Source organism: Myxocyprinus asiaticus, chromosome 33 (genome assembly GCF_019703515.2).
Source record: "Myxocyprinus asiaticus isolate MX2 ecotype Aquarium Trade chromosome 33, UBuf_Myxa_2, whole genome shotgun sequence".
Taxonomy (NCBI): domain Eukaryota; kingdom Metazoa; phylum Chordata; class Actinopteri; order Cypriniformes; family Catostomidae; genus Myxocyprinus; species Myxocyprinus asiaticus.
Genome location: NC_059376.1, coordinates 37,074,456 through 37,089,459, shown reverse-complemented (window position 1 = coordinate 37,089,459; position 15,004 = coordinate 37,074,456). Strand labels below are relative to the sequence as shown.

Here is a 15,004-nt window from a genome sequence, read left to right as displayed (position 1 = left end):
GCTTAAAAACTAATTTCCAGCCTTTTCCTCTTCTATGATGGCACAGCAAATCCAAGTCGTAGAACAAGCTGATTCCAGTGTTGACCTTATCTCCACCCAAGTCTATTCTCTACAGGGAAGGAAACGAGATGCCGGTTGAGTCATCACACTCCTGTGAAGAAGCCGTGGCTGCTCATACTTGGTGTCTGACAGATTTTGTGCAGCTTAGACAGTCCTTTATTTCTTCTGCAAGAATTTCCCTGCAAAACAAACATTTTTCTGTGAGCAAAACAAAGAATAGAAGTCCTTCTCTGTCTTTACGTTCCTCACAATTTAAAAAAGCAAATGATTTACCAAGCCCCTTGAGAAATTTGTTGACTCCACTCGGTTCTGGTTCTGGATAGGATTCTAGATATTCTGCAGCTCTCAGTTCAAACAGCCCTGTTAAACAAAGATGAGACATTCTTCTCATTACTTCAAAATTGTCATCATTTACACACCCTCATGTTATTTCAAACCCAAAGATGCAATGACAGTGAATGGTGACTGAGACTAACATTCTGCATATCATCTCCTGTTGTGTTCCAAGAAAGAAAGAAAGTCATATGGGTTTGGAACAACATGAAACATTCACATTCATAAACATTTGATTAAAGACACCCTGGTATATTCCTTAACAAGTCATCTGTAATCATAGACAGCTTTCTTTAAACACCACCCTCTCTCACCTTTAACACCTCCTTTTCTGAGCTCTCGGTCATGAATGAAACCAGCAAACATCTGTGTGTCCATGAAGAGCTGCAGAAACTGTCGCACTCCACGAGAAGGATGAGATTTCCTGAAAGTGTCTCTCTGCAGCTCTCGGGACCCACCGGGCCCTCCTTCGGTCATATAGAGGGAATAATGCCCAACCAGCTCAACAAAGAACCACACAAAAGCCTCTGACATCAAGGTGCTCAAGTATGATTCATCTGTTGGAAAAAGGAACCATAACATCACCCACACTAAGACAACATTTTGTGAAAAAACCAAGTACTAGGCGATATATAAAATATTCACGATATACATTATTCGCAATGATTTTTCTGGCAATACCATATTAAGCAAAATGTGATGATTTTATTGTTTTTTAACTGGCCAATAATCTTTTCTTGACGATGAGAGTTTAAGAAATATGTTTTAATTGTGTCTCTGAATAAACTTAAAGGAACAGTTCACACAAAAATGAAAATTCTCTCATCATTTACTCATCCTCATGCCATCCAAGATGTGTGTGACTTTCTTTCCTGTGCTGAACTAAAATGGTGATTTTTAGAAAAATATCTCAGCTCTTTTGGTCCATGCAATGCAAGTGAATGGGTTCCAAAATTTTGAAACAACAAAAATCACATAAGTCAGCATAAAATAAATCCATATGACTCCAGTGGTTAAATCAGTGTCTTCATAAGCGATATGATAGGTGTGGGTGAGGAACAGATCAATATTTAAGTCCTTTTTAACAGTAAATTCTCCTCCCTGCTCAGTCAATCTCCACTTTAACTTTCACTTTCACATTCATGCATATTGACCCCTACTGGCAGGTAGAAGAATTTCTAGAAAAAAAGGACTTAAATATTGATCTGTTTCTCACCCACACCTATCATGTCACTTCTGAATATATGGATTAAGACACTGGAGTCTTACAGATTACTTTTATATAGCCTTTATGTGCTTTTTGGAGCATACAATTTTGGCACCCATTCACTTGCATTGTATAGACCTACAGAGCTGAAATATTCTTCAAAAAATCATAATTTGTGTTCTGCAGAAGAAAGTCATACACATCTGGAATGGCATGAGGGTGAGTAACTGTGAGAGAATTTTCATTTTTGGGTGAACTATCCCTTTAAATATTTGTAGGTATATATTGCTATTTATGATGTATTTTTAATATTTGTGCATACTAATGAAAATTATTAAATATCATTCTTCCAAACATTATGGAATACACACCTTAATTATTTTTAACTAGATTTTTACTGTATTTTACTTTTAACATTAAACATTTTGAATCCACTTGGCCTGCTTGGTTGAAACGATGGTTCCTCTGATTGAAAAAGAACAAACTTTGAAATCGTTTCAGGGCAAATAAATAAAAATATAGATGTTTATTACAGGGCCTTCTGAAATACTCAATTCTGATAATTCTGAATGATGACCGCACACCCAGGTATAAAGTGATATTTTACCAGTCATCCCAGTTTTGTATCATCTTCCCTATTTCTTGCATTACTGAGTGATCTCTACAATTAAGCTTGTAGAGTACGACTAATTTATTTGGCAAGTACGGATGTAATAAGAGGGAACATTTCATTTCAAATCAATATTTTATGTGTATATATTTATTTATTTGACAAGTAGTCGTGTAATAAGCGGAATAATGAGTAGTCAGCCGGTCATTGTCGCAAAATATATACACCAACAGAACTCTGAACCTAAAGCAAACCGGAGGTGGAATTCAGCTGTTTCTGTAGTCTCTTCTCACATAGTAACGTAACATCAACTCAACTCAATATTTCATGTTCATAGAATTATTAATTTGGTAAGTAGCCCTGTAATAAGTGGGATAATGTACATTCAGCTAGTCATTTTCACAAAATAAACGGTGATACAAGACCTGACCACCCTGTCTGGGTTTATTTTGCGGTAATGACTGGCTAACTGTACATTATCCCTTACATATTAAATATAGTCAAAAGGCTGAATAATATTATGATACATTGTTTAAGGGGCCTGGGTAGCTCAACGAGAATTGACGCTGACTACCACCCCTGGAGTCGCGAGTTTGAATCCAAGGCATGCTGAGTGACTCCAGCCAGGTCTCCTAATCAACCAAATTGGCCCGGTTTCTAGGGAGAGTAGAGTCACATGGGGTAACCTCCTCATGGTCACTATAATGTGTGGTTTTCACTCTCTATGGGACACATGGTGAGTTGTGCGTGGATGCCGCGGTGAATGGTGTGGGCCTCCACACGCGCTACGTCTCTGCAGTAACGCGCTCAACAAGCCACGTGATAAGATGCGCTGATTGACATCTCAGACACGGAGGCAACTGAGATTCGTTGATTAGAGTCACTACACCACAACGTGGAATTAGAGCGCTGGGAACTGGACATTCCAAATTGGGGAGGAAAAAGGGAGAAAAAAAAGACTTGCATATTGATCTGTTTCTCACCCACACCTATCATATCACTTCTGAAGATAGTTGTCTGGAGTACTTTTATGTTGCTCTTATGTGGAATTTAGGAGCTGAAAATTTTGGCATTGTATGGACCTACAGAGCTGAGAAATTCTTCTAAAAATCTTTGTTTGTGTTCAGCAGATGAAAGAAAGTCGTACACATCTGGATGGCATGAGGATGAGTAAATGATGAGAGAATTTTCATTTTTGGGTGAACTAACCCTTTAATAAGTAAATTATTATTGTTAATAGTGACTGTTTGAAGTTAAGCCAGAATGACAAATCATCTATATCACTGAAATCATGCTTTCCAGCATTTTGCTGACTTTAACCGCTTTGTTAGATGGTCACTTAATAATCACATTATGAATTAACAGACAACATGACTTTAATGTGAAGAGCTCATTCAACACAAACAACTGACCACACCTTCAAACATACACCATGAGTGAAACCAGTCAGATATTATAGGTTTGGGTGTGAAGGCACATTGGCATGTGTAATGAGTCTGACCTCCTTTCCTGTCCCGTGCAGTTTGTTCTAGTATCTCCTCCCGGTTCTCCAGGATTTCCTGAAGCGCTGCCTGCAGCTTGCTGGGTAAGATACAGTCCTCGTCTCCAAGCTGCAACACAGAGATTACCAGAGGAGAGAGAACAACACATATAAGAGCATGCTCATTTGAGACAGAATCATAGACATTTCTTCGGGGGAAAAATACATGAAGACTGCAAAATTTCAAAAGCAGATGGCAGCGCAACAAATAATCATTATTGGTCACTTTGATGGACTGGATTGTAAAATATATGTCAGTGTGTCTCTGTTTTTTCATCATAATTATAAATTATATAGAGGCCATTCTATAAGTGTATGTAGATTTAATATAACCAAGATTAAAGGGATAATTTACTCAAAAGTGAAAATTCTGTTTTCATTTACTCACCCTCATGTTGTTCCAAACCTGTATGACTTTCTTTCTTCCGTGGACCACAAAAGGAGATTTTAGGCAGAATGTTTAGTCTCAGTAATCATTCATTTTTATTGTATGGACAAAAGATGCATGGAAAAAAGATGTTGGGTGAATGGCCACTGAGGCTGATCATTCTGCCAGACATCTCCTTTTGCGTTACACAGGAGAAAAACAAAAGTTGTACGGGTTTAGAACAAAATGACACCCTTATGTAAAAGATGATATTTCCCAAAACATTTAGTCTCCATATATATTTTTGGGCTCAATGACAGAACATTAATACACAAGAGTTCTTCATCTGTCATGTCATTGTCTATAAATGGTAATAAAACATAACTACTCAGGCCCTGACTTGACTTTCAAACCACAAACCACACCCCCCCCCCCCCAACACACACTAATAGATACACTTTCAAAAGGACACACCCATGTATTATTAGGAAACTAAAACCCACATACACACCTGAACGACAAACTTGTCCGCACACAAATCCACAATAAGAAGCTGTATGAATGAGATGAAGAAAAAGAGAGAGGGGAAATGAAAAAGGTCAAAATGACATGACACAAGAGCCCATATTATGTAACAAAGTTACGTATCTGCCATCCAAGCTCTTGGAATGCAGACGGCAAAACGAGAAAAAAATTCTTATGCACAAAATAACAGAAACGTGTTCTTCAAAAACTATACAACTATAAGCCACTAGATGGATCTTAAATGAACCTCAGAATTTGTGAGTACTTCTTGTTCTTGTATCATGTCTCAACAGAATGGATGCGGACTTATATGAATTTTATAGCATCTTCTATGGGTGAAATTTGTTGAAATGTGGTGTGCTATCAAGAGTTTTGTTAAAGGAATTTTCTGGGTTCAATTCAAGTTAAGCTCAATCAACAGCATAAATGACACAATGTTGATAACCACACAAATAATTTTGACTCATCCGTTATTTTCTTTAAAAAAAGAAGCTAAATCGATGTTTTTTTGTGAGGCACTTACAATGGGAGTGAATGTGGCCAATTTTTGGAGGGTTTAAAAGCGGAAATGTGAAGCTTATAATTTTATAAAAGCACTTACATGAATTCTTCTGTTAAAACTCATGTTCTAACATGTTTCATGTTTCTCCCAGTCAGTGGTAACAGCAGAATGAGACATGTTTTTAAAATTGCGCTTTTACCGCTCTTAAAACGCAGTGCACATCACCAGAAATGCATCGAAATGATCACAGACATCCACCTAGGGCACGTTTACAAAAGACCAACAATTAAAAATAGCACAAATAGCACAGATCCACAATCCTGGACCGCAAAAATGGCCCAGGACTCCTTCAAAACAGCAAGAAACAGCGTAGCTGTTCTATCTTGACATTGCATCTTTTAAAAGCGGCACGATATGTATTATAAAGGTCAAAGCCATTTGTCTAGTGCACGTTTATATAGAAAAACATTTAAATTCAGAGGTGTACTGTGTAAGTCCCCTTAAAAGTGTAGATGAATCTCCCATGATAGGCCCTCTCTCCTCTTCACCGGTGACTGACTGAGCACCAGTGGGCGGGGCCAAGGGTGCAATGACGAATAGTTGTTGATGTCTTGCTGAAGAGGCAGTCATATGCAGATGTATTTGGTCCTTGTGATGTCACAAGTTTCACAAATTCCAAACGGGCTGTTTCTGAAACTTTAAATAAATGCTCTTTTTATATTGAGGAGGAAGTTTTCAGTTCTGAAACTTAAGCCCAAAGAATACTTCGATTTTGATGCGAATGCTCAGCATCTGTGTAATGCAGCTGAACGCGAGCCTGTCCAAGTATACTCCATCTGAAGGTGGGCGCATACACAGGCGGTCACTACGACTGCTATGAGACGCCGGACAATTTCTATTCAGGAGTTTAGACCCATAAAGATGTCTTAATATTCCGTCAGACTCGAGTTATACAAATGCAGGTATCTCCTGACCTCCTCACACACACGCTCTTGATGTGCACATCCACTGTTGTTGTTTTTACCTTCGTCTCCTGTTATTTACCGGTGATTACGTCTTCTTTCAGTGTTTCTTCATGACAACAATGGCTCAAATATGAGTATTGCCACCTTGTGGATCCACTAACTCGTGCAAATAATTCCAGGCGCATGAGCATTCTGTGTGTTCAAAGACGAGTGGTTAGAAAAATCAAGCTGCACACATTCAGCGCTCGAGCACTCTGATGAGGATGAGAATTGCATCATGCGTCCTGTACAGCGTTCACATCTGACCGAAGTATACTTTGGGCTTTACAATATGTTTTTATAGCACAATGACCAATATGTCAAAAAGATCCAAGTAAATTTTGATTCCTCATGTCATGACCCCTTTAAAGAAAAGGAGGGGCAAGTCAAAATACATTTTTGTGGTAATCAACATTATATCACAAATGCTGTTGATTGAGCTTAACTTGTATTGAACCCAGAATATTCCTTTAAGTTTGGACATTTTGGACCATTTTTTGTCTTTATGCAAGGCAAATGGAAAACAAGGACCACTTTGAAGTCAAGATGCATATCAGAGTTGATTAAAAACAAGGGGTTTCTGCCATGCCATTTGGATATTCTTATAGTCATGATTAAATACTATATACCTCAGTCAAATGGTAATTTATTTAGCAGAATGAGGAACTTCAAGCTGTTAAACAAAGGAAACAATTCAAGGCATGGCAGTTATTAAATTAAACTCTGGCCGTGGCTATAATGAAATCTAAGAGCTCTCCTCTGTTGTTTTGAAGCATCTTATTTGGAATCCAGTACAAAGTTTAATAAAATTCCCTCCTGGCAGTCTGTTTTCTACAGACTAGATGCATCTAAGTAAGATGGGGTCATAAGGTGTAACACTGTATTTTTCTTAATACATAAGTCTGACCATAACAGTTTGTGCGGCACATTCTGCCAAGTATTGTTTTGTGAATCTGTCAAAATTTAATGCAGGCTTTGCAACTGGGCTGTTATTAAAGGATGGGAAACCGCAAATTCTATTGGACCTAATAGCAAACCCAAAGTCTGTGTATAAGCATTGCTACTCCTATCACAAGCAGTTACTGCAAAGGTCATTTACAAAGTCTCAAAGGCACAGTAGCTATAAGGGTCAGAGAGAGGGTGGAAAATTAAATAACGACTGTTTTTTGTGCAGAAAAACCTGAATAACTTTTCAATTCGAAAATATATTCGACTGACCTCCTCGATGGGCATATCTAGCACCTGTGGCAGGGACGGAGACAATGCCCCCATGACGAAGGGTGTGGGAGAGCAGCATATGTCCAGCATGCTGGCGGGGAGCACAGGTACGAAGGTGTGCTGCCAGGTGAAGGGATACAGCAATGCCAGGGCAGAATGGGCACATCGGGACAAAACACTGCACAGTGACACAGAGAGATCAGTAAACAACTAGATTGTCAAGACAAACTTTGATGTTAGCTTGGCAAAGTCATAAAAATGTTTTTATGTTTATACAGACATTACAGTAAGACACCAAACTAGTGAGATAGATAGTAGTCAGGCACCATCAGCAAGATAGCTAGCTAAATCGCTAACTAGCTTGCTAGATAGTCAGACGTACGGACAGATGACAGACAGACAGACAGATAAAGGCAAGTGAGAGAGCAACTAGAAGCAGATTAAAGGCCTTTTGTGGATTTGTTTACATTTGAATTTTTGACAGTTGGAGTTTGAATTCACAAACATTCCGTTGGCTTGTTTGAACATTCTGTCAATGTAACACCCTGTCTACACTGGACGCGACCATTGCAGCACATCCATCGCGCCGACAGTAAACAGGTGTCCCGTTCCACTTTGCGCTGCACGCGCAAGCACTACTACAAAAATTACACTGTTTAGACGTGTGTCGATGCGTCCCGTGTAGACAGCTTTAAGACGTTGCGTCGTGCTGCGTCAACGGACATGCCCGGTGTAGACAGGGTGTAAGTCTATAGGAATTTTCTCGTTTTTTATTGCCTTCTACAGGGAAACTGCATGTCCAATCATTTAGAAAAGACATGGCACACTAATATGTCTTAGTGTGTCTTAACTTTTTATGTCAGAACATTCTGTGCCAAGTTTGGAGGATATAGCTTGAATACTCTAAGAGGAGTTACAATTCATAATTTTGGTCTTTAATTAGGGATTTTGGAAAAAACTTAATGTCTTTAGAATAACAGTATGTTGCCTTTGTCTAGCCAACATTATGATAAGGTTCTGATATGGCACATTCAAAGAATAGTTCACACATGAATAAAAATTCTGTCATAATTTACGAAAGGTTTTGGTCAGATACAACCCGAAATTGAAGTCGTTAATCCTTTAAATTTTAATGTCCGTTGTCCAAAGCTTGTTCACACAACACTTATGAACACACAACGAATGTCAAGATTTTCTTTGAAAAATTAATTCAGGTTCGTCAAATCGTCAAAGGTCCCAAACCCTAGTGAGCTGACTTGCTGTCTGCTATCTACAGTACATAGGCAGCAACCTTCCAAGGGGATCATTTACCTAAGCATTTTTGTATCCATTAACACTAATTTATCCATGTTTATGTGTAAACATACGCTAGACAGACATCTTTGACCATTGGCGATGCATCTCGTTGCTTTTTCTTGTCCACGAGCTGTACATTTTTAAGATGCCACGTCAAGTTAAAAAAATCGTCTTGAGCCTTCTGATCCAATCAGTTGCACTCCCTCTAGCATTTTCTAAACACTAGATTGGGAACAGTAAAAAATAATTCAACATTCTGGAAATTGTGGTGAACTGTACCTGAGTTTATCTGCAATGAAGATGACCCTCCTCTCCAGTAGTAGTGAAGCAAAGACCTGAAGGAGTCTGGTCACACTCAGACACTGCAACAAACTATCAAAATCCACATGCTCCAAACGAGAGTCCACTGGCCTGCACAAAGTCAAAACCTACACACAACAGAGATACATACAGTACCACAGATATAATACTAAACCAAAAGTAGACATTTTTTCAGAGTAAAGCTGTGATCTTTGAAGAACTAAACAGTGTCTTACCTCATTGCCAGATCCAGGCAAGAAGCTCTTGACAGTGATGGTGCGTCCAGGAGCGGGGAAAGGAGCTTCCATGACACTGCGCATGAAAGGATGAACCAAAGCAGGAGAAACCTCTCTCCTCCTCTCCACCTCCTCCAAGATCTACCAGACATTTTCACACACATGATCAGCACACATAAACAATGTTCCACCATATTTACACTGCAAAGCTGGCACAGAAGCTCCATCTGAAGTGGCATTTGTGGAACTGCCTTTGAAACTATGAACTGAGGTGGATCAGAGCAGGCTTAATTTAGTCTGGCTTTTGTGTCTTCACATAGAATTTTGGCAAGGCACAGATCAGGCATAACTGTGCTGGGTAAAGACGCCTTAAAGATACCTTAACAAGAAAGCTTAAATTCAGTTGAAAAATTCCCAGTTTAAAAACAGCCAATCACATTCGCAATCAGATCTTTCTCCAACTATGATCACTTTTATGTCTCAGAGGCTGATTTTTATCAAAATACATAACAGAATTTAAACATTTATTTATTATACGAAAGTCACATCAAAACTGTCTTTGAAATTTTTACCATGGCTTCATCATGTATTTTTGCCTTTAATCTACAGATTTTGTTGTTTTACCCTTGTCACAAACCCAGACTTTCAATCTTAAAATATGGAAATAAAATGGAAAAAAGCTAATTATTGCATTTAAAAAAAAAAAAAAGATAATCTAAAAAGAGTGAAAAAGCATAAACAATTTCCATATTTACTCTGTGAAAATCACATACATTTTTACAAAATTAAGACTGCACTTCAAATGTGGCGTAAAAAACAACAAATTTGGCACTAAATTTATTTTTTCCTCCCCAATTTGGAACGCCCAATTCCCAATGTGCTCTAAGTCCTTGTGGTGGCGTTGTGAATCGCCTCAATCCGGGTGGCGGAAGACAAATCTCAGTTGCCTCAGCATCTGAGACCGTCAACCCGCACATCTTATCATGAGGCTTGTTGAGCGTGTTACTGCGGAGACATAGCGCATGTGGAGGCTTCACGCTATTCTCCGCAGCATCCATGCACAACTCACCATGTGCCCTACCGAAAGGGAACCACATTATGGCGACCACAAGGAGGTTACCATATGTGACTCTAGCCTCCCTAGCAACCGGGCCAATTTGGTTGCTTAGGAGACCTGGCTGGAGTCACTCAGCACACCCTGGATTCGAACTCGTGACTCCAGGTGTGGTAGTCAGCGTCTTTACTCAATGAGCTGCCCAGGCCCCCAACTTTGGCACTAATTAAGGTTTATCAAAACTTGTTTTTCAATGCTATCACATATCTTATCATTTGTAATGTGATTAAAATGCACGCTTCAGAACAAATTAGAAAAAAATGACAGAATTCTTCAGTGATGCATGTACAGTATATCCACTGGTTCCACTGTTAGCAGATAATTAAATGAAAAACTAGTGACAGTATAAAAAGTGTGTTTTAAGAGAGTTTCCTTTTTAAAAGTTAGCACTGGGCCAAATCTACCCATAGTTGAAGAAACGCTTAAACCTTAATGCTGATTACACAGAAAATTTAAATCTAGAGCATTGCAATAAAGCTGGAAATGCACCTGACCTTTGCGAACAGACTGAAGCAGCCCAGTCTGCTGATGATGCAGTGAACTTCAGGCAGTCTTTTCCCTTTCCCACAGGGCTGCAGAAAACACCGTTTAGAGATCAGAGGTCAAGGTTAGTGCAGATATACCACCAAGAAAGAATCACTAAAGTACACAATATACTATTGCAGTTAATGTCATTTCAAGGAATAGTTCACTCAAAAATGATAATTTCGTCATCATTTAAGTGACCAGGTAAGACCACATTTTACTGTTGAATGAAACTCACCAGAATTTTGCGGCAATATCCAAATAGGCGACTTCCATCTTCTCCAGTCAGGACAAAAGAAAACGTTTCACTGTGTGTGAAAAAAGATTTAAGTGGTCTGAAGAGCTCAGTAACTTCGCAGCACTGTTACATTTTTTAATCAGTTTAAAAACATGAGATATCAAAGTGTATCAGTGTTAAAAAGCCTATTTTGACTTTTTTATTTAGACGGAACAATTATTTCAAGATTAAATTAGAAGCGTGGATCAGTTAGCCAACTAAAAGAAAATTGTTTAACATCAGCACAATACCTTGTGTGATCAGAGGAGGGTCGCCAGTCATGACAGTCAGGGAAACAAAACAAGGGAATGGCTTTCAATCTGTCCTCAGCTTCACGAGACAGACGAGAAGACTTCTCAAACTAAACGCAATTTAAAGACACAGAAAAATGTCACTTCACTCTTCTTCAGAATAGCAAACATTTGAAATCTGTCCTGAATCTGTATCTACTCTTATGCACGATTCATCATTGCACATTATTCTGACTATTTTACACTAAGAAAACATCTGAAACAACTTTTCTGCTGACATAACCTAGGCTGTGCAAGCACGAAAAATAATATTGACCAGTAATACCAACATGGTATAGAACGCTCACATTTCATGATCCGCTTAAATCCTGATGGATAAAATAAAGCTCTGCCCTTCATTATTTCCCCCTGAATATTGCTTTTCACTCTGAAATGTTACATTATGGGAATTAAATGCCTCACGAATGCCATTTTATCAATACAGAATGTGTTATATTAGGTCTCTTTACCTTTGTAGGGAACAGTTGCGTGATCTCAGGTGTGTAAGTGTTTCCAGGGGATGTTTTTCTAAGCGACACCACAACAAATTGCTGGAAAAGCTGCTGCTGTTGTAGTTGGATCAGGTCCCTCTCTAAAGTGCGGTAACCCGGCCGATGTTTTAGGGTTGACTGAACATACACTGTACGCTTGGAGCGATCTACAAGAAAAAGAATGTATACAGCATTGATGGGTTTATCAAAACTGCTAAACTGATTTGATATACAAGTTAAACTTGAATAAGCAAGATTTGAGGGACACACTAACCATTAGAAGTCTCCTCTGGATCACTCTCTGTCCCGCTCAATTCATCTGCCATAAAACACAGGATTATTGATTCAATTTTTTTCTTTACATTAGACTTTTGCTCTTAGTGGTCCAGGTAAAGTGAGAAATGCATCAATATCTTAGCCTGCTCACCTCTGGTTGCAGTCGCCCACACTCGTTTCCTCCCTCTCTTGACTTCAAAGATCTCCTGGATCCTGTTTATAAGCTACACAAGAAACAAAAAAAATAATCCTTTAGGATTTTGTTCACTTAAAACAACATTCCAGGTTAAATACAATTATTTTTTGAGGATTATCATATTGACTCATCACTCAGTTTGGAAAAATAACCAAAAACCATATTTACAGTAAAGCGGTTACAATGGAACCCTAGCAGGCAGCACCTCGAATAAGCATTTAAAAATATGCAACTCTTAAAACTCTTTCAAAAAGTTGGGGGGTGCCGGCTGCCTATGTCACCCATGCCTAAATCTGCCCCTGCATGTGCTCATGATGAACGGAAACAGTGTGGTGGTGTGTTTTTCCCAGATAACACATAATGCTCACCATGTGTACGACAGTAAATGCATAATGTACAAGGGAAGCAATTTAGACTTTAGTATTGTATGATGCGAGCACTGTCATGTCACGTTGCAAGGCCTTGAGTCTGATGTCTACACTGGACGTATCAAAACGATTGTTCTAAACTGTTTATTTGTCTTGTTGGCAGGAGTAGCACCAGCATGTGCAGCGCAAAATAGAACAGGGCATCCGTTTACTGTCGGCGAGACAGGGCGCAATGGACGTATTCAGTGTATACAGCATCATTGTTTATAATGTGAGCAATCTGCTTTTGTCACATCGCGGCACGCTACTCGCATCTGGTGATGGTTGCTACATAGACAGCGTCTATGGTTGCTGGTTCCAGCCCCTCAATGAGTTGTGAGAGAGAGAGAGAGAGAGAGAGAGAGAGAGAGAGAGAGAGAGAGAGAGAGAGAGAAAGCGAGGTAGCAAGCAACAAGACTTTGTGTGGGTTTATTTACATTTAATTTTTTTACGGTTGGAATTTGAATAAAAATGGACTGGATAAAAATATCTATTTTCTGATGCATCGTGACCTTCATTTGAACGATCACAATATAGATTCCTAAATCCCAAGATCAATCTTTTTACTCTTTGCACAACCCTAAATCACAAGTGACCAAATTTTGTGCCTAGCTATGTCTGCGATTAGCAACTGGCTATTACATTTTCAGATTTCACTCAACAGAGATTGATTAGTACATTGGCAAAGAAATTTAGCACAAGATCTTTCACTGAGTGTTCAGAGTAAAAGTTTGGTTTGAGTCGTTCTGTGTAATGTGAGTCCAAAGTCTCTTTTAATCTTTACAGTCAGTTGCTGATCAAAACAACAAAAATAAACATTTAATTTTAATCACGCATAGCACGGATGCAGTAAAGAAGCCATTCGACTCAACTCAAGTAAATGTGTGCTTAACCAAAACAAGGAAACACTTACTGAACTGCCTGTATTCTTAAATAGACAGTATACATTTTTTTGCATGTGTTCTACAAATCAAAATGGAGAGTCACGTGACTCTATGCGAAGGTTGGTCACTTAAAGGTGAACTCCACTTAAACTTTCCTACAGTTATCCTTTTAAGCAATATTAACCAGTGAGAACTGTAATAGTTTTGTTTGCTAACTGTGCTGGGAAGGCAGGATGTCGAAAAATTCTAAATCGTCGGCCTGTGGGGACATTAAAAAGCACTTATGTTCCCATACATTGGAAGCCTTGCAGGATCATGATGGTGGAGGTCCAATCGATGGTGGCAGCGAGCTTCGTGAAGTAGGTCGGGAGATCTCGAACATTTATGCAGCGCTGACGAAAATCTCAACCGACTTGGAGGGCCTCGCAGAAATACGTCGAGTGATCACATCTATGGAGGCAAAACTTTCCACCCTGATCACAAGAATGGACGCTGTTGAAAAAACGGGTCGAGTTTCTGGAGTCAGCCAAAAGAGAGCTACAGGCTAACCCACCTGCTACCAAGGCTGATGTGGAATGCGTGTGGGCAAAACTAGAGGATATGGAAAATCGGAGCAGGCGTAATAATGTTCGTATCGTTGGAATCCCCGAGGGAAAGGAGGGTCAAGAAATGGTGACATTTTTGGACGGGCTCATTCCAAATTTAATTGACACAGCGGACCACCAGCTCGAAATTGAGCACGCCAAGCAGCAAGGAATAAAGGCAAGTTGTGCTGGGAGGACCACAACATCATGGTTTTTCCGGACTTTGCTAGTGCGACACAAGCAAAGCACGACGGATTCAAAGAGTGTAAAAAATTGCTTCACCAACAGAAGGTGGGCTTTGCACTGCTTTTTCCTGCTAAGCTGAGAATTGACGCCAAGGGAGGTCTCAAGACTTTACATGCTCACAACAAGATATGGCCTTCATTAAATCAATGGTGTGAGTGGGTAATTTTGCCTGCACTCAGTCAACAATACAGACTACACATCGTGCATTTTACTGATGCAGCCTGAGAGGGTATGTTATTCTGTTGGCTGCCCACTGACTCTTGCACTACTCTTTTTTCTTTTTTCTCTTTCTCCCTTTATTCACTTATTGTTGAATTAATTTGTTCATTTTATGTGTTCGATGTGATTATTTACTGGGGTTTATTTTATGGAATACATTTTTGTGCAATTTAATGGCACGGTTTATGTAACAAAAAAAACAACAAAAAAAAACAAGGGGAAAAAAACTAACAAACAAACAAACAAAAAAAAACACCAGACTTGAGCAATCTAGTGGCAATAGTGTTGTGGAAAATC

The 15,004-nt window shown here is 39.1% G+C and overlaps 1 protein-coding gene across 3 annotated transcripts in view; it reads right to left on the bottom strand.

Annotated features, from left to right (window-relative positions):
• Positions 1 to 90: 90 nt before the first annotated feature.
• Positions 91 to 15,004, bottom strand: part of LOC127423920 (DENN domain-containing protein 2C-like) — a 35,205-nt gene continuing 20,291 nt past the window's right edge. For 2 of the 3 annotated variants that reach the window (XM_051668610.1, XM_051668609.1), the window contains exons 6-19: positions 12,323 to 12,395; positions 12,170 to 12,214; positions 11,875 to 12,062; positions 11,366 to 11,475; positions 11,076 to 11,145; positions 10,807 to 10,884; positions 9,199 to 9,339; positions 8,942 to 9,090; positions 7,367 to 7,544; positions 4,629 to 4,670; positions 3,712 to 3,820; positions 708 to 950; positions 334 to 420; positions 91 to 239 (exon numbers count right to left, since the gene is read on the bottom strand). In XM_051668610.1, coding sequence (XP_051524570.1) covers positions 217 to 239; positions 334 to 420; positions 708 to 950; positions 3,712 to 3,820; positions 4,629 to 4,670; positions 7,367 to 7,544; positions 8,942 to 9,090; positions 9,199 to 9,339; positions 10,807 to 10,884; positions 11,076 to 11,145; positions 11,366 to 11,475; positions 11,875 to 12,062; positions 12,170 to 12,214; positions 12,323 to 12,395 — 1,536 coding nt within the window. In that variant the 3' untranslated portion in view covers positions 91 to 216. Of the gene's footprint in view, positions 240 to 333; positions 421 to 707; positions 951 to 3,711; positions 3,821 to 4,628; positions 4,671 to 5,264; positions 5,841 to 7,366; positions 7,545 to 8,941; positions 9,091 to 9,198; positions 9,340 to 10,806; positions 10,885 to 11,075; positions 11,146 to 11,365; positions 11,476 to 11,874; positions 12,063 to 12,169; positions 12,215 to 12,322; positions 12,396 to 15,004 lie in introns of those variants that run through there. The other variant, XM_051668611.1, reaches the window with a different exon arrangement.